Genomic DNA, 16,862 nt, shown 5'->3' with positions numbered 1-16,862 from the left:
GGGTTGTGCGCTCATCTCGCTCTATAGGCCAAGGGAGCCGGCGTTTGTCCACAGACAGCTTCCGGATCATGTGGCCAGTATGACTAAGCTGCTTCTGGCGAACCAGAGCAGCGCACGGAAACGCCGTTTACCTTCCCACCGAACAATGAGAGCTCACCCCATTGCAGGGATTCGAACCGCCAACCTTCTGATCAGCAAGCCCTAGGCTCTGTGGTTTAGACCACAGCGCTACCCGCGTCCATCATAAGAGGTGCTACCCCTCCCCTAACACCCCATACTCCCAATGTATGAACAAACAAACTTTTAACCCTAAACCACTTACTCATAAAATCATACAATTGTAGATCAGTTTGAACTAGCCGTGATCATCACTCACAGATTTATACTTTTGGTGTGGGCGAGGGAAGAATTTTTTTAACCACACACTGAAAAAGGCTTAACTAACTCTGGCAACATTTGGCAGGGCTTATGAAAATCTTTCACCAAGCAAAACTCAGAAATTCATCCAAGGCTCCAGTGTTAAGCTATATGTGGTTTTAAGCTCCTGTACATAATAAATAGGATTTAATTCTATCTCTGGGTTACTTTCATGTTACTGATGTGCCCAGCTGCCACCTCTTCTCTGAAACACGGGAAGCCTCTGGAGGGGAGGGGGAAATCATTTGCTTCAGGAAGAGTAGAGCACTGTTTCTAGATGGAGATTTAGCAGTTGAGGGGAGGCAAAATGAGAGCAAGGAAAAAAACGAGTCAAATAAAAATAAAGCTCTGAAAAACGGAAAACCTCAAAAGCAATCTGCACAAATGGTCTGTAAAGGGTTTAAAAGAAATAGAAATTCAGGCCACTTAGTGCTTACAATGATAGCATGCACACATCATGGTAAACCAAAGTTAATGGTTTCCTGTGAATGCTTCACTCCTCTGCACAAGCGAGAGAGAGCAGAAAACCACAACTTTTGACTTAATGCTGTGTCTGAACCAAGAAGTCATGGGTTGTTTGGCCACAAACGAGCAATGAAGTGAAGCAAATATTTGTTCTTATTAATTTATTCATTTCATAAAATTTAAATAATGCTTGATTGTACAAAAAACCTCCAAGTGGTTTTCTTGGCTTACCAAATGTTTGTTGGGAGCAAAACAAGCAATGATCCTTGGTTCAGACCATGGTTTACTGTGAGGTATGGACTGAACTGCTCAAGCAACTGTGACCTGTCTATACTGTACGGTGCACATCCATTTAGACTCTCCAGCTGGTGCTAAGATACTTCTATTACTTCTATCACAATCTTCATAAGCCATTTGGGAGTCTTTGCAAGTCAGAAATTATTTTGAGGTTCTGTGCACAGTGGAGAACCTGGGTTGTGTGCAGACCTTTATTCTCTCTCCTGGCCTCAAAAGCAAAATAATGGTTTATTATATTTATACAGCATGAGTACGAAGAGTCTTGCCTTACCTGTTAGAATTCCCAAGAGTAAGCACAGGGCTCCTAGTTCTAGCGCAAGAGCCATTCTTCCTTCAACAGGCAAGATCAACCTCAGTTTCAGGGAGCAATTTAAAGACATTGCATTAAAAAAAACCCTTCGTTTCTGCCAGTTCTGTCCAATATCCAGCTGGGAGCCTGCAGGGGAGCAAAGGGGAGGGACACATGTTGTGATGAACATTAATTAGCAAGCAAATAATAGTGTGCAAACATTACCTCATTGCAGTGACAAAAAACCAGAAAAGGCTAGGAAAAAATACTGCCTAGCCATGGTTTACTGTGAAACTGACAACTCGTACTCTCTTCCTCCCCTGTTGGGAATGAGAGAAAGAAACCAGGGAGCCACAATTAACTTGGCTTGATGCAGCATCCAAATCTGGGATCTTACTTAGTTGTTCCCTACCCAGGGGAAGATGGACAATTTGGGCAAATGGAGCACTGCCACACCAACCTCATTCTGTTCTCAGCCAAACACACCACACACCCCCCACTTCCCTAGTTTCTTTATATTAGTTCAGGAGTGGAACTGTCTGCCACCTTCCTCCTCCTCCTTAGTGACACCATTGCCCTTGCAGAACGCAACGGGGAGGAGGTTGTGTAGAAGCTGAATATTAGGTGGCTGCAACTGTCATTTGCTCTGGCGCCACCTACTGCTGGGCTCCCTTCCTTCTGTCCTACCAGCCACCACTGTTCCTATCAAGCCAAGATTTGTAGGACTAACAGCAACAACAACAACAACTCCCTACCATGATTTAGGCTGGCTGACAATGCTGGTTGGTTAAAGAGAAACCCCATGATTTCAGGTTCAGAACCATGGGAATACAACTTGGTTTGTTTCTTTTGAAGAAGCTTGCTGCTCTTTCAGAATAAATCATGATAAAGCCAGCAACTCTGGCTTATCGTGATGTGCAAGCATGACGACGGAAAGCACAGCTAGCAAATAATCCTGATAGCTTTTATTTTGGGGAGGGGGTAATAACAGCCATCAAGCCACTCAGCTAAATGCTGATAAGATATGCACCAAATTCTCAGTTGCTAAATAACTGGGGGTGGGGAGATGCTTCATTTAAAAGGTCATTTTGAGACTGAATAATTAAGCAAATATGACAGCTGCCTAGTCAAATGCCTGCGTTAACAATTGCTGAAGTCGCCTTGAATAGCGAGGGAGCTCTAAAGACGAGAGGTTTTGAAAGGTTATACAGTTTCAAGAACCAATCATGCTAGGAGCCAATGAGCAGTGTAATTGCTCCGGCAAGATATTAAAATGCCATTATTAAAAGGAAATTTATGCTATATTGTGACACACAAGGCCAGTAGAAATAGACCTGCTTTGAAATAACCTACACTTCTGAAGCCATCCAGTTTTAAATGCCTTTCCAAGGGTATCTTAATCTGTGTAGTAACAGACAGCTGATCAAAGGTCAGACACCATTAATAGGAGCCCCAAGACACAAAAATTGCCAAAATCCATTGGTAGCACTTTTATTTATTTGAATGTTTATGTTATGCCCCATTTCGGAGGAGTTGACTCCAAATCTGATACACACTTAGCAAGAAGTTCCAAGTGTGGAGAAATAGTAAAATCCCATCTGAACTCATTATTTCTGAGGACAACAGGAACCAGTCTTTTCCATATTTACAAAAGCTACATTACAGTGAAAATCTACGCTGGTTGCTTATTTCCTGATAAAAGTCCATGTATGTTTCTTAAGGGGTGTGTGTGTGAAAGCAACTTGAAATTGCCAAGCCACAAAGATAATTCTATCTTAATGACCATGCTACGCATGTGTCTTCTTGAGAAAAGCACTTAACAGTTGTCGATATGAAATAGCCAGAGCTTATAAAGCTACTCCTGGGGTTTAAAGATCTCTGTATTCAGGGAAAGCTTAATTACCCCTTAATTCCATTGATCTAAAGGAGATTTATGCTTATTTCACCCTAAGCAATGCTGGACCACAACAAAATCTAGACCAAGGGTGTGGTTTGAAGGCATATTGATGCAACAATCTTTGCTGAAGCTAAGCAGGTTTGGGCCTAGTCACTGCCTGGATGAGAAGGAGCCTGGGAACCACGTCAGGAAGAACATTTGCTGTTCAACAGTGAAACAGACTGCCAAGGAAGGCGGCGAAGAACAATGAGGTGAAGAATGAAGGTCAGGTCAGCAGGACATCTTCCTTTTGCGTTCTGGCACACCTAGAAATAGTTCACCTCCAGCCTGGCCTGACACTGCTGCAGGGCCTGCGCAGGTACCAGCAATTGTGATCCTTATCATTATTAATATAGCCTTCATTAATACAAGTAAAACATTAATGTGTACATAAAAACAAACTGCCCCCCTACTTTTATGGTATGCTCCCGCCAAATTTGTAGGCTGGCTATTGGACCTAGATGGACCTAGTGATATTGGAAGGACATCAGCTACCAGATGTTATTACCTTATTTTTTAAAAAAAAAATATTTTTATTAAGTTTTTTACACAAAAAATAAAACAAAACAGAAACAACAGAAAAAGCAGAAAAATACAAAATTACAAAAACACAGAACAACAAAAAACATCAAAAAGAAAAAAGCAATAATAAAAACAATTCCATCTTTATAATATTTCTTGCATTTACTTATTTCCCCGACTTCCCCATACCTCCCTTCACTGTATTCCAGATCTTATTACCTTCTTAATTTTTAAGTGAAGAAGGAACTGCAAGGCGTTCCATGGTTCCTGCCAGTGCTTAGGGGGCATTGGGAGGCTAACAGAAAGATGTTCCCTGCTTTATAAACATGGCCACCTATATGTACAGACGGCAGGGATAGGAACTCCTGCTTCAGGCAAAACAGTGCTTTGTAGTCTCTGGGGGGCAACACTTGCAAGAGCTGTTGGGTGTGTTACGGACACCGGAGAAGATCCATTTTAAATTGAAAACATATTTTCACCAGGCGCATCTATTTTTGCCATTCCAATTTCAAACATGAGCAATACAAAACAAAATAAAAAATTTAAGTATTGCTTGTGGGAACCATGTAGTCCTAGCAGTCCATTAAGTGTCACCGGCGCACGCAGCTGTCCCAAGTAAACATGCACATTATGTTTCGCTATATTTGTCTCCCAATCCTATTCCGTTTCATCTTTAAATGGGATATTGCCAGTACTGAATTCTTATCACCCTGATCTGTGCTGCTCACAAACATTTTGAAGCATTTGGCTTATCCGGTGCAAAATTGGATGATTGCATCCCATACATACAAACAAACAAAAATCATTTGCCTCTGGCTTCTCTTAGCCAAAAGGTTGTAAGTAACTTGGAACATGCAAGTGATTGTTTTATAGAAGCCACTTTTATATGAGATATTTTTATGAGATGTCCCCCATCACTTGATGCAACCAGCCATTGCTGCTCTTTCCATCAACTTCGTCTAGTTGCTCAGCAGCAGGCGGGGGAGAGGTTCCCACACACAGCAATGTGAAAACATAGCCCGGCAGACATGCATCTGACTCCTTGTTGCAAGATGAATGCAAAAGGCAGACAATATCTACCTTCAGGGTTTTTCCCCCAGTGACGGATGCACAAGCGCTCTGTCACGGCTAGGAAGCTGCAGAGAAAGGCTCTTTGCAAAATTGCTAGGCACCAAAAGGAAGAAATGCATTTCCCCTGGAGACCACCACGGTTTTTTGTTTTTGTTGCAGCGGGGGAAGGGGGGGGGGAGGAAAGAGAGAGAGATGAAACATATTTGACTTTCCCCTTTGCGTTTGCAAAATCCTTACGCAGATCTCACCTTGCTGGGAGCAGAGGCTGGCTGTGTTCAAGACAAAAACCCAGGGCCAGAGCAAAATCGAGAAATTGAAGCAAATGCATCTTCCAGCGATTGCTGGACCTACCCCGCACCCCTTTCCCACCACACCCCACTTACTGAAAGCAGAAACGGCTTGCGAGGGCTTCCCTTTGCATGCGACACAAAGTCGCCAGCACCGACCTACGATGGAAGCGGGCGGGGAGCTCAGATTTTCTTACCTGGCGGTTAGAGACGAGGCGAGGAGGGGGTGGGGCTAGGAAAGAGAGAGAGAGATCGGGCGGCGCCAGGGACAGCAGCTGATGCTTCGGCAGGGTACGGCTGCATCCTTCAGTGCCCCATCTGCTCCTCCTCATGTCTTCCCGAAGATTTACAGGACGGAGCAGGAGCTGATGGAGGATTTATTAATTATTATTATTATTATTATTACTATTATTATTATTATTTTGTAATCAAGGGCAATAAACATTGGAAGTGGGTGTGCGTACTATTAGGCCAAGCTAGCAAAGCATAGGCGATCGATGCCTGCAAGTCTTTTTCATGCTCTCGTCCAAAGCAAAACAAAAACAGGGAACGGTCGGTCTCCCTTCCTCCTTCCCAGCCACTAAAGCGCATCCGCCATCCATGGTCTGGAGCTGGATCGCAACCCCGCCACCAGGGGGCGATGCTTGAGCTCCACCCAACTCGCCTCATGCATCCTTAGAAGAGGCTAAAATAATAATAATAATAATTTATTATTTATACCCCGCTCATCTGGGTGGGTTTCCCCAGTCACTCTGGGCGGCTCCCCATTAAATATTAAAAACACGATAAAACATCAAACATTAAAAACTTCCCTAAACAGGGCTGCGGCTGCCTTCAGAAGTTTTCTAAAAGTCATGTAGTTGTTTAATTTCTTGACATCGGGCCAGCTGCAGAAGAGCGAGGTGTTGCTTTTTAAAAAGCATACTTTAGAGAAAACACTGAAAAGTCTGACACAACTTTGAAATTTCGTTTTAAGTCAGGAAAATCACCACAAACCATGCAAGGTCAAGCAGGAAGCACTGGAGCAGAGCACTCCCACTGCTTGTGTTTGATGTTAGCCACAAGTCCTATCTATCCTGTAGTTCATTGGGAAATGTTCCTGTTTTGTGCATTTTCCCTCAAGCAAGCTTATGTCCAATTTTATATAAGCAACGATTAAGCTGAAGTGTGTTGGACAGCGCCTGAACTATGGAAGTCACTCCCATGGGGGAGGGGGGCAGCAATGGCTACCATCTTGGGTGGCTTTGAAAGAGGACAGAAGAAATTCATGGAGCAAATTCAATGACTACTTGCCACCATGGCTGTGCTCTGCCTTCATGGTCAGAGGCAGTAATACTAAAGGAGAGAGTGCTCCTGTGCTTGGGTCCTGCGTATTGGTTTCACACAATCCACTGGGTGGCCACTGTGAGAACAGGATGCTTGACTAGATGGGCCATTGGCTTGATCCAGCAGGCTAGATGATGATGATGATGATTATTATTATTATTATCATTACCATTATCATTTGAGACAGCCTTCACACTTGCACAGATGACAGCTTCAGGAATAGTTTGGGAAGGACTGCAGGCGTGGGGAAACCAAACAGGTAGCGCACATCAGGTGAAGACATACCCAGCAGCTACATCAGTGCTCAAATGCCACTTGAAGCAGAGTGGAGAGTGGGAACAAACTCACTGCGTTTTAAGCTGCAAATGTGTACATGAAATGCAACATCTTGGCAGCGACACTGCCTGAATGTAATAACCAAGTGAACGCATTATGCCAGGCATAGGCAAACTCGGCCCTCCAGATGTTTTGGGACTACAATTCCCATCATCCCTGACCACTGGCCCTGTTAGCTAGGGATGATGAGAGTTGTAGTCCCAGAACATCTGGAGAGCCGAGTTTGCCTATGCCTGAATTATGCCATCTGTAAAGAACAGAGATATTGTGGAAGAAGAAGAAGAGTTTGGATTTGATATCCCGCCTTTCACTCCCTTTAAGGAGTCTCAAAGCGGCTAACATTCTCCTTTCCCTTCCTCCCCCACAACAAACACTCTGTGAGGTGAGTGGGGCTGAGAGACTGTGACTGGCCCAAGGTCACCCAGCAGCTGCATGTGGAGGAGCGGAGACGCGAACCCGGTTCCCCAGATTACGAGACTACCGCTCTTAACCACTGCACCACACTGGCTCTCCTGGAAGCAAGCTTGGCTGCAGTGAACTCCCAGCTAAAAGTAAAAATAAACACTGTATTTATTTAGAACAATAGTTGATGCCCAAAGTCCTCTGGGCAGTTCACACCACTGGCTTAGCTGTCAGATAAATAGAATCCTAGAATGGTGTGTTGGAACTTTGGAGGTTCAGTGCTTTGCTCAGTGCAGGAATCTGCAACTATATCATCCTCAATGGAGGGCTGGCCAGCCTCTGTTTAAATACCCCCATCAAAGGAGGCTCCACCACAACCTCCTGAGATGGCCAGCGCCACTATCAAACAGCTCCCATAATTAAGAAGTTTCTCCTAGCTCAGTAGCAGAGCATTTGCTTTGCATGCAAATCTATAACACCTTGGAGAAACACTGCCAGTCTGAACTTACAGCTCCCATCAGCTCCAGCAAGCAAGGCTAATGGCCAGGAATTATGTGAGTTGTAGTTCAGCAATATCCAAAGGCTCAAAGGTTCTGCTGTAGATAATATCAAGCTAGACTGAACAATGGTCTGATTTAGTATAAGGTAGCTTCCAATGTAGTGTATAAGGTAGCTTCCCAGTAGTGATGTATAGAATTGAGAGCTGGACCATAAAGAAGGCTGATCGCCGAAGAATTGATGCTTTTGAATTATGGCGCTGGAGGAGACTCTTGAGAGTCCCATGGACTGCAAGAAGATCAAACCTATCCATTCTTAAGGAAATCAGCCCGGAGTGCTCACTGGAAGGACAGATCCTGAAGCTGAGGCTCCAATACTTTGGCCACCTCATGAGAAGAGAAGACTCCCTGGAAAAGACCCTGATGTTGGACAAGGAGAAGGGGACGACAGAGGACGAGATGGTTGGACAGTGTTCTCGAAGCTACAAACATGAGTTTGACTAAACTGCGGGAGGCAGTGGAAGACAGGAGTGCCTGGCGTGCTCTAGTCCATGGGGTCACGAAGAGTCGGACACAACTAAACAACAACAAGCTTCTGACGTTCCTATGAAATCTGCTTCCTTACCAGGTCCTGCTTCTGCCTCCTGGACAAACAGACAATAGTCTTCTGCATGACAGCCCTGCGGAGAGACTCATCCCTTTCTCATGCTGAGATAAGCAACTCTGCAGTCATCACATCCTGCCTACAGATCCAGTAGCAGGACTATTTTCGACATGCAGAAGTGGGAGGAATTCAGAATTCCCTGCAAGCACACAGTGACTTAGGGAAACTGCAAGCGCGTAGAGGGAATACTGCAAATTACCTACCTATGGGCAATCATACCTTGCCGTTGGGGCTTCAAAACAACGGAAGATCACTACCTTGTTTTGTGGGCTCCAGGAGAAAATACGTTGGTAAGGAGGCAATTCCTTTGTTACCTGATTTGATGACATGATCGGATCTATTTTAGGACTGCTGACTTTTAAGAGTCATTACCATCAGTGCCAGTCCTAGCTTTTTTGCCAGTATGTTTCCATTGGACTCCACCTTGTTCTCTTCACCTTGTTCTCTTCAGTGGTCTCTCTCTTTGGGCCTAAGCCATACTGCCTCCCAAAGGGAGAGGATGAGATATGTAGGGGAGATACCTCCTCTCATTGCCTGCTAATTTGGAAAGGTTGACAGGAATCAGCATCAGAAGGCTCCAAGGTTTGGGCACTCCAACTGGTGCATGGGAATCATCGAGTACCCATAATGCCGATCTCTAACTCAAGCCTTGCTCATCCTGAAAAAACACCCCCCTTCTTCACAGGCAGGAAATGATATGACACTTCAGCAATGTAACAATTGTCTTAGGATTACCAGCCCATAGATAAAGTTAGTTGCTCCCTGCTTCCCCCCCCCCTTAAAACAATTGGCTATTTTTCCAAATTGGCTACCTGAAAACAGTGGTTTAAATAAAAAAAAATCCTTCAAGCCTACCTTTATTGAGTTCAATATAAGATTATGGAAAGGTGTGTTGAATTATTCTTTATTCAACTGAAGACTGAAACAGTATTATATGGCTAGCATTTTCATTTATCTATTTTGCACTGGAATTGAAACTTGGAAGGGAAATATATCCTGGAGTACCTATAAACTGGAATGAATTTAAGAGTATACATTTAAAAGTCTTCTCCCCGCCCTTTCACTGGGCAAGGATTCCAGTAACGCATGGATTACCGTATTACCACTGAAGCGTATAAATTTGAACCAATCCCAGAATTGGTTTAAAATACAGCAGGATGGGGCGGGGGGACGGGACAGGAAAGGTTATAAGAGTGTCTTTCATACACAGCGTGGAAGTCATCCCCCCCCCTATAGTACCACATCAAAATTGCAAAGCAGACCCCAGTGATCGCTAGGAAATCTGCCGCAATCCAGTTTTTCCAGCCCAATTAAATCCAAACTCTTAGGAACAATTTGTCCACCAGCAGAAGCAGCTCGGAGGAAGAGGCGATCAAACCGCAATCTGCACTTGTAACGTGCATCCAAGTTAGTGTTTTGGCTTGTATCCCACGTGTAGCGGCAATGTTCTGGCTTGCCCAAGAATTCCCAAACATCCAGAATGTTGTCAGGCAAACCACCAAGCTTAGCAACCTGATGGGGAGAAAAGTAGAAAGCGTTAATAGTGTATTATAAATATACTACCAATAATCAGCTTTCAAAAATGAGCCATGGATTGATTTTGTAACTTCTTATATGGTTTGTTGGGAGAGCCACCAATTTTGTTGTGAAGCACCATCACTGCTCCTTAGCAACATTGTTCTAATTCAGAAACATGTTATCTGAAATAAATAGCTATCCTGGCTTTGCTTAATCACTTGGTACAAGGGAACTAGGGACGCGGGTGGCGCTGTGGGTAAAAGCCTCAGTACCTAGGGCTTGCCGATCGAAAGGTCGGCAGTTCGAATCCCCGCGGCGGGGTGTGCTCCCGTTGCTCGGTCCCAGCGCCTGCCAACCTAGCAGTTCGAAAGCACCCCTGGGTGCAAGTAGATAAATAGGGACCGCTTACTGGCGGGAAGGTAAACGGCGTTTCCGTGTGCTGCGCTGGCTCGCCAGATACAGCTTTGTCACGCTGGCCACGTGACCCGGAAGTGTCTCCGGACAGCGCTGGCCCTCGGCCTCTTGAGTGAGATGGGCACACAACCCTAGAGTCTGTCAAGACTGGCCCGTACGGGCAGGGGTACCTTTACCTTACAAGGGAACTGCGATAACTTGTGTAGTTTTATGCTGTGTTAATTCATTGCTCTTTACTGCTAGTCGGGTCTACTTTGTTGTCAATATTTTGCAAGACAACTGCTGGTTATTGCTGAATGATTTGTTTTCTTCTTTTCTGTATGCATGTTCTTGAAAATCCTTAATAAAACCTGTGTTTAAAAATATATATAGGCAAAGGGGAATTGTGTCACCAGCGGTGGGGAAAGCCCATGTAAGTGATAGGAGTTACAAATAAACACAACACAACTAAGGGGTTTTGCTCCAGTTCACCTCTTTGTCTCTGAGATTTGTATCTCCTCCAAAAATCACAGTAGTGGACTCTGGGGCCTCTGTCATTTTGGCAAGCACCCGTTTCAGCTGATTCAAGCGTTCTTCGCTATGCCCCTTAGTGCTCTCCAGATGCGAAGTCATAAAGCAGAGGTCATTGCCAGATATGGTTGCCTATGAAGAAGAGCGAGAGACAAAGCATAAAGCGACATTTTCTGCATGTGACAGTCTGCTACAGCAGTAGGATTTCACCACTCTTTACAGCAATTTCTTGTGAAAGAACAAGATGCATAAAGCTACATTTTCTGCACAGGGCTAAGTGCAGCTAGACCTTTCTTTACAATAACAGTTAATTCTCCCGCATGTTGTCCTCCATCTTTGGACAACATAAAGGTGGAGCTTTTCCTAGATGACAAGGCCCCTTGTATAGATCTTGCCAATTCTGGTTTCTTCTGTACAGTGCCTAGCCTGGGTCACTGTTGTGACTAACATGATGACAAACAGGTAGGGCTGCGGCTATAACTGCTTTAATCAACAGTTAACAATCAACTAACCTTTTAGTTAATAGCTTTGTAGGGGCCAAATTTTAATCCACAATAGAGGCATTTTAAGATGATGGGCTGAGGGAAGAGTGCACTTCTTTGTTGACTTTAGGCTACTTTGCTTCTGGTGCATTTATGCAGTTGTTGGCATCCGTCTGTCTCAAGAGACAATGGACTGCACTTCCAGGAGTGAAGTCAAACCACTGGAGAATCACAGTGCCTGCTGCGGCTGCAGAGAACGGTAACTCGTAACTGCTGCCTCCCATGTTGTTTTTGCTGCATTAGCAGCACCAAAGTGACCTCGCCTAGGCAGTATGTATGGAGGTCCTTTAGAACAACAACAACAAAATGCCCATGAACTAGGTGTGCAAGAACTCACTTACATGTACTGCCAATAAATTTCTCATCATGGAGGTGGTAGGGAAAGGTGTTATTTCTTCTTTTAAAACTCTGACTCTTGATTTTTTTAACATTATGGCCGTAAAATAACCATCAGTATTACCTGAAGAGAGAAACACAGAAAAAGGAAAGGTCAACAACAATGATGTCTCCTTCAGAAATTCCATATAATAAAAGACAGTGGCCTTGTTTAGACTACTAAAGTATGGGTTGTACCCAACAAAGTCATCCTTAGTGCATGGATTATCACCTGTGCAACTGGACACCCTCTTCTACCTGCCCACCTTATCTATTCTCAGGGTTCCCCCAACCCTTCAGAGTAGATTTGATGGGGCATTATGGGGGGGGGGGGGTGGCGGACGAAATCCTGTTGCATAGGCAGACATCCTGGAAATGATGGAACAACTTTCAGATATACAACTCTGTGGTTTATGTTATGTAAATCTAAGGTTGCCATATGTCTGGACTTTCCAGGACATATCCAGAACAGTGCAGTCAGAAGCAGGGTCCAGGGGGAAATCGTGGAAAATGTCTGGGAAATTCTGGACATATGACAATCCATGTCAGCAGTGTTGTTTAGGTGATTTTCCTTAAAAATAGCTCAAAAACTACTTTCTTTTTTTCAAATTTGCCAAAAAAGCTCAACATCTTTGGGCAAAACTAAAAAAAGCTGTCTGGATTTTCACTGTTTGAAATATGACAAAAAACCACCGAGGTTTTTGCAATCAAGTGGTCCATGAAGGCTTATACCATAATAAATAGATCTTTAAGGTTCCACAAGACTCCTGATTGTTCTTGCTGCAGCAGACTAATACAGCTATCCCACTAAAAATGTATAGCAATTACTGTAACTTCATTTTACCTGGAATAATTGTGTAACTGACGGCTCTCTTCTGTAGATAGGATAAAACTGGAGGAATAACCTCCTGTAGAAATACCACATCTGGACTGTACCTAAATGAGAAAGCGGAATGTGTAATGGAACATAAAGCAACATACTGTAACAGATAAGCTGTTTAGTATACAATGATCCTACAGTGGTCTTCTTAACTTATCTAATTACCGTATTTTTCGCCCTATAGGACGCACTTTTTCCCCTCCAAAAATGAAGGGGAAATCTGGGTGCGTCCTATAGGGCAAATGCAGGCTTTCGCTGAAGCTTGGAGAGCAAGAGGGGTCGGTGCGCACCGACCCCTCTCACTCTCCAGGCTTCAGGAAGACATCCGCAGCCTAGGCAGCCCTGCGGGAGTTCCTGCAGGGCAGTCTAGGCTGCGGATAGCAGCCTGCTTCCCGGAGCGCTGGGCGCACTGAAAGCAGAGCGCCCGGCGCTTCGGGAACGCATCCGCAGCCTAGGCAACCCTGTGGGAGTTCCCGCAGGGCTGTCTAGGCTGCGGATAGCAGCCTGCCCCCCGGCGCGAGCAGCACCCTGAAGCAGAGCGCCCCTCGCGCCGGGCAGACATCCACAGCGTGGAGTTCCCCGCAGGGCTCCCCACGCTGCAGATAGCAGCCTGCCGCCTGCCGCAAGGGGCACCCTGAAGCAGAGCGCCCCGCGCGCCGGGCAAACATCAACCAGCCCCACAAGCTCGGGGGACAGCAGGGAGGCGCAGTGCCGCCATCCCGCTGTTCCTCGACCTGGTTCGGTTTCCCTGACCTGGTTTTGGCGGGGAAATAAAGGGAAAAATTTTTTTCCTTTATTTCCCCCCCAAAAAACTAGGTGCGTCCTATGGGACGAAAAATACGGTACTGTAAAATGCAACAACTGGCCTTGCTTCATAACATTATGGCTGCAATGCAATGCAAACACGCATAGGGTTGTGCAAAAATATAGTTATGGAATCAAATGCACAAGCAACACAAGGAAGTGTAATGAACCTGAGATTTGTCTCTTGAGATTTAACTGTTTGTATGCAAAAGGAGTAGCAGTGAAGATTCAGATCCTACTGGGGTTAAAATCAATTATGTATTTCTAGGATGCCGTGCTTCAATCAGCCTCCTCCAACCTGGTGCCCCTAGATGCTTTGGCCTACATATCCCACCATGCTGGCTGCATCCGATGGGATATGTAGTCCAAAAAATCGAGAGGCACAAGACTGGGCAAGGCTGGCTTACATATTCTTGGCAGCTCTACAATTCAGATAAGTGTAAAAGAAAAAAAATGGCATAGTAGAAATATTCTGATTTTTTAAAAAGTGCATACCAATCTTGCTTACTTTGAAATAAAGCCCAATGATTTTAATTAGGCTGACACTCTAATAAGGTACCATAGGACCACTGTGATAGATACTTACAAAGCAAGATAGGAGCAAACTCCTCGTGCCCTATCTTGCAGGTTTTTTAAATCCAGGCCATCTATATTCCAGGTAATTAAAGAAAATGTGCTGTCATCCTCTTTGGGGCTAAGACCCGCCTCTTTAACAGCAGCAGAAACTTTACCGGTGGTCGAATCATCTGTTAGGTCAATGCTAGAAAACACAGACACAAGTTACTTATTATACTGATAAGCCACCTTTAAAAGTAAAACTCTGAAGCTGGCTTCCATCATAAAATAATAAACACTGTATAATACAACTGTGTTATCCAAGCCCTAATGATAATAATAAGACAAACACCCAGCTCAAAAACTAAGATATCATGCATAACTCTTAAACACCGCACAGCAGCAAGAGAATGCATGCAATAGAAATAACAGCTATGAGTTATTGGACCAAAGGTGAAGAATGGCAAAGGGTGTAATCCTAACCCTAGATCCACCAGAATGAGAGAGTTAGGATGTGGCGGGTCCCCAGTTCAGCCAGTAGATTCCCAGCTCAGCTGGGCTAAACTGGCATGTCACCAACCCCAGCTCAGTCAGAGATATGCTGGTGTAACTGTCTCATCCCAGGTCAGCTGACGACAAGCCAAAACCAGCAGAACTTACAGCAGCCCTGAAAAATAGGTGTTCTGGGGTGGGAGGGGGGGCAGGACCTGGCAGGGGGCACATATGCTGGATCCTAACTTGGTTCAGCTCAGTCAAGCAACTTGGCAACCCAAAGGAATGACAGAGTGGCATAAATCAGACCTTATATTAAAGACTTATTTCCCTTCTTCCAGTCTTAAAGGTAAAGGTAAAGGGACCCCTGGCTATTAGGTCCAGTCGTGGCCGACTCTGGGGTTGCGGCGCTCATCTCACTTTATTGGCCAAAGGAGCCGGTTTACAGCTTCCGGGTCATGTGGCCAGCATGACTAAGCCGCTTCTGGCGAACCAGAGCAACGCACGGAAACACCGTTTACCTTCCCACCAGAGTGGTACCTATTTATCTACTTGCACTTTGATGTGCTTTCGAACTGCTAGGTTGGCAGGAGCAGGGACCGAGCAACGGACCGTTCTGATCGGCAAGACCTAGGCTCTATGGTTTAAACCACAGCACTACCCGCATCCCTCTGCCAGTCTTAGGCTTGCTTAAAGTCCTGAGCGGACTTTGGCTCTGGCATACTCTATGCTGGCTTCACTTAATTATGTAAATTACTTTGGCTTCCCATACTTGGGATTGCTTCCTCATTCATATTTTCAAGAAAGGTATTCTGAGATGCTGGCCAGCTGTGAAAATGGCTTTAGTTTCAGCCTGACATAGTGGAGCCGGTTTATGAAGGTACAAATCGATACCAGGCAGGTCAGATACAGGTTACTGCCATCTGGATTAGGACCTTAGCAGCAGAGGCTACTCCTGCAGCCTGCCCCTTTCTCCCACTCAGTTTCATTTTTTCCAAGGGCTCAGCAGCCATGTAAACACAGCACTCATATGCCCCAGGGCACCCTTGGTATGGCAGAACTCTGGGGCATGGGAGGGAATTTAAATGGCAGGTCTCAGTGGGAACCAACATGTAAGTTTTCCACAATGACCTGGAACAATGCTGCTTTATGGGCATTGTGGAAGCCTTAAAAACTGGAGAATTGCTGGAGCCAGCCCTTATTTAGAGACTTGACTACACTACCGACCATTCCCCTGGGCAGGGCCAGGCAAGCCAAGTGCAAGAGATATTAATGATTATACCACTAGGATATCTTACAGAGGCATATACAGGGTGAGTCTTTTAAGAGTCCCGGTGGAACATGTGTACAGTGGTACCTCAGGTTAAGAACTTAATTTGTTCCGGAGGTCCAGTCTTAACCTGAAAGTGTTCTTAACCTGAGGTACCACTATACTCTGTATCCACTGGGCCTCTTTTAAAGGACTCACCCTGTACTATTGTAGAGTAAAGGCAGCAGGCAGGTGATGCTCTTCCAAAGAGATTGAGGTGGGCTAGGCTAAGAGAATAGGGATTAGCCCATGGTCACCCCGGTGAACTCGTAGCTGGATCTTAACCCCTCTGACATAACTGCCCTGACAGCACCACCGTCCAATTGCACCAATATGGCCCCCATGCATCTGTACACAAGCGGGAATCGATTTTTTAATCCCGAGGTCTTCTTGAGAGGAATGAGTTACAGGCGCAAGAGACTTACAGGGTTCCCTCCACCGGGAGAGGGTCTGGCATCGCGTCCATAGGTTGCTCCTCAAGAGGCGGCTCAAAATAAGAATTCAGCGCTCTCTGCAAAAACAAACAATAGGCAGAGTGTGAGTGTGTGCTAGGATCACGCGCCGGGATCTATAAAGCGCGTGCTTAAAACGAGAAGCGAGGGCATACCTGCATATCCCAGTCATTCTCTGCCAGGTAGCACTGAGCAACGGCTAGATCGCTGCCGCTGATGGAGGCAAATTCCAAACATAGGAGCTTCCTGCGCTTCTCTTCTTCCTTCTCTTCCTCCTCCTTGGAAGGCTGCAGCTGCTGCTCCGGCGTCCTCTCCTCCGGGGTCGCCTGCTCCACCCCCTGAGTAACGCTGCCCACATCCATCTGCCTGTTTGTGAGTTCTTGTTGTTGGGGTTTTGTGTTTTTTTTCAAAGCTCGCGCTCCCTGTTTTCTTTCAGGACCACCACCGGTTTTTCAGCTTCTGCAAATCCACGCCCCTCGAAGCTCAAATGTCGCGCAGGCGC

At 45.3% G+C, this 16,862-nt stretch overlaps 2 protein-coding genes across 6 annotated transcripts in view; both read right to left on the bottom strand.

Annotated features, from left to right (window-relative positions):
• KIAA0319 overlaps positions 1-5,904 on the bottom strand; it is a 30,825-nt gene extending 24,921 nt beyond the window's left edge. The window contains exons 1-3 of one of the 5 annotated variants that reach the window (XM_083449160.1): positions 5,749-5,904; positions 5,482-5,649; positions 1,451-1,615 (exon numbers count right to left, since the gene is read on the bottom strand). In XM_083449160.1, the coding sequence (XP_083305286.1) occupies positions 1,451-1,559 (109 nt within the window). In that variant the 5' untranslated portion in view covers positions 1,560-1,615; positions 5,482-5,649; positions 5,749-5,904. Of the gene's footprint in view, positions 1-1,450; positions 1,616-5,380 lie in introns of all 5 variants that reach the window. The other 4 variants (XM_083449158.1, XM_083449159.1, XM_083449161.1 and 1 more) reach the window with 4 other exon arrangements.
• A 3,493-nt stretch (positions 5,905-9,397) lies between these two features.
• TDP2 (tyrosyl-DNA phosphodiesterase 2) lies at positions 9,398-16,722 on the bottom strand (the record flags this gene model as incomplete). The annotated part of the gene is made up of 7 exons (XM_083449205.1): positions 9,398-10,021; positions 10,913-11,083; positions 11,835-11,953; positions 12,713-12,804; positions 14,139-14,312; positions 16,334-16,419; positions 16,516-16,722. 7 exons carry the CDS (start codon positions 16,720-16,722, stop codon positions 9,740-9,742), a joined length of 1,131 nt encoding a protein of 376 aa, XP_083305331.1. The 3' UTR covers positions 9,398-9,739.
• Between the last annotated feature and the right edge of the window lie 140 nt (positions 16,723-16,862).

Source organism: Podarcis tiliguerta (genome assembly GCF_965153285.1).
Source record: "Podarcis tiliguerta genome assembly, chromosome: 7".
NCBI lineage: Eukaryota > Metazoa > Chordata > Lepidosauria > Squamata > Lacertidae > Podarcis > Podarcis tiliguerta.
Note: the sequence above shows the minus strand (reverse complement) of the source record. Positions and strands in the feature narration are given on the sequence as shown.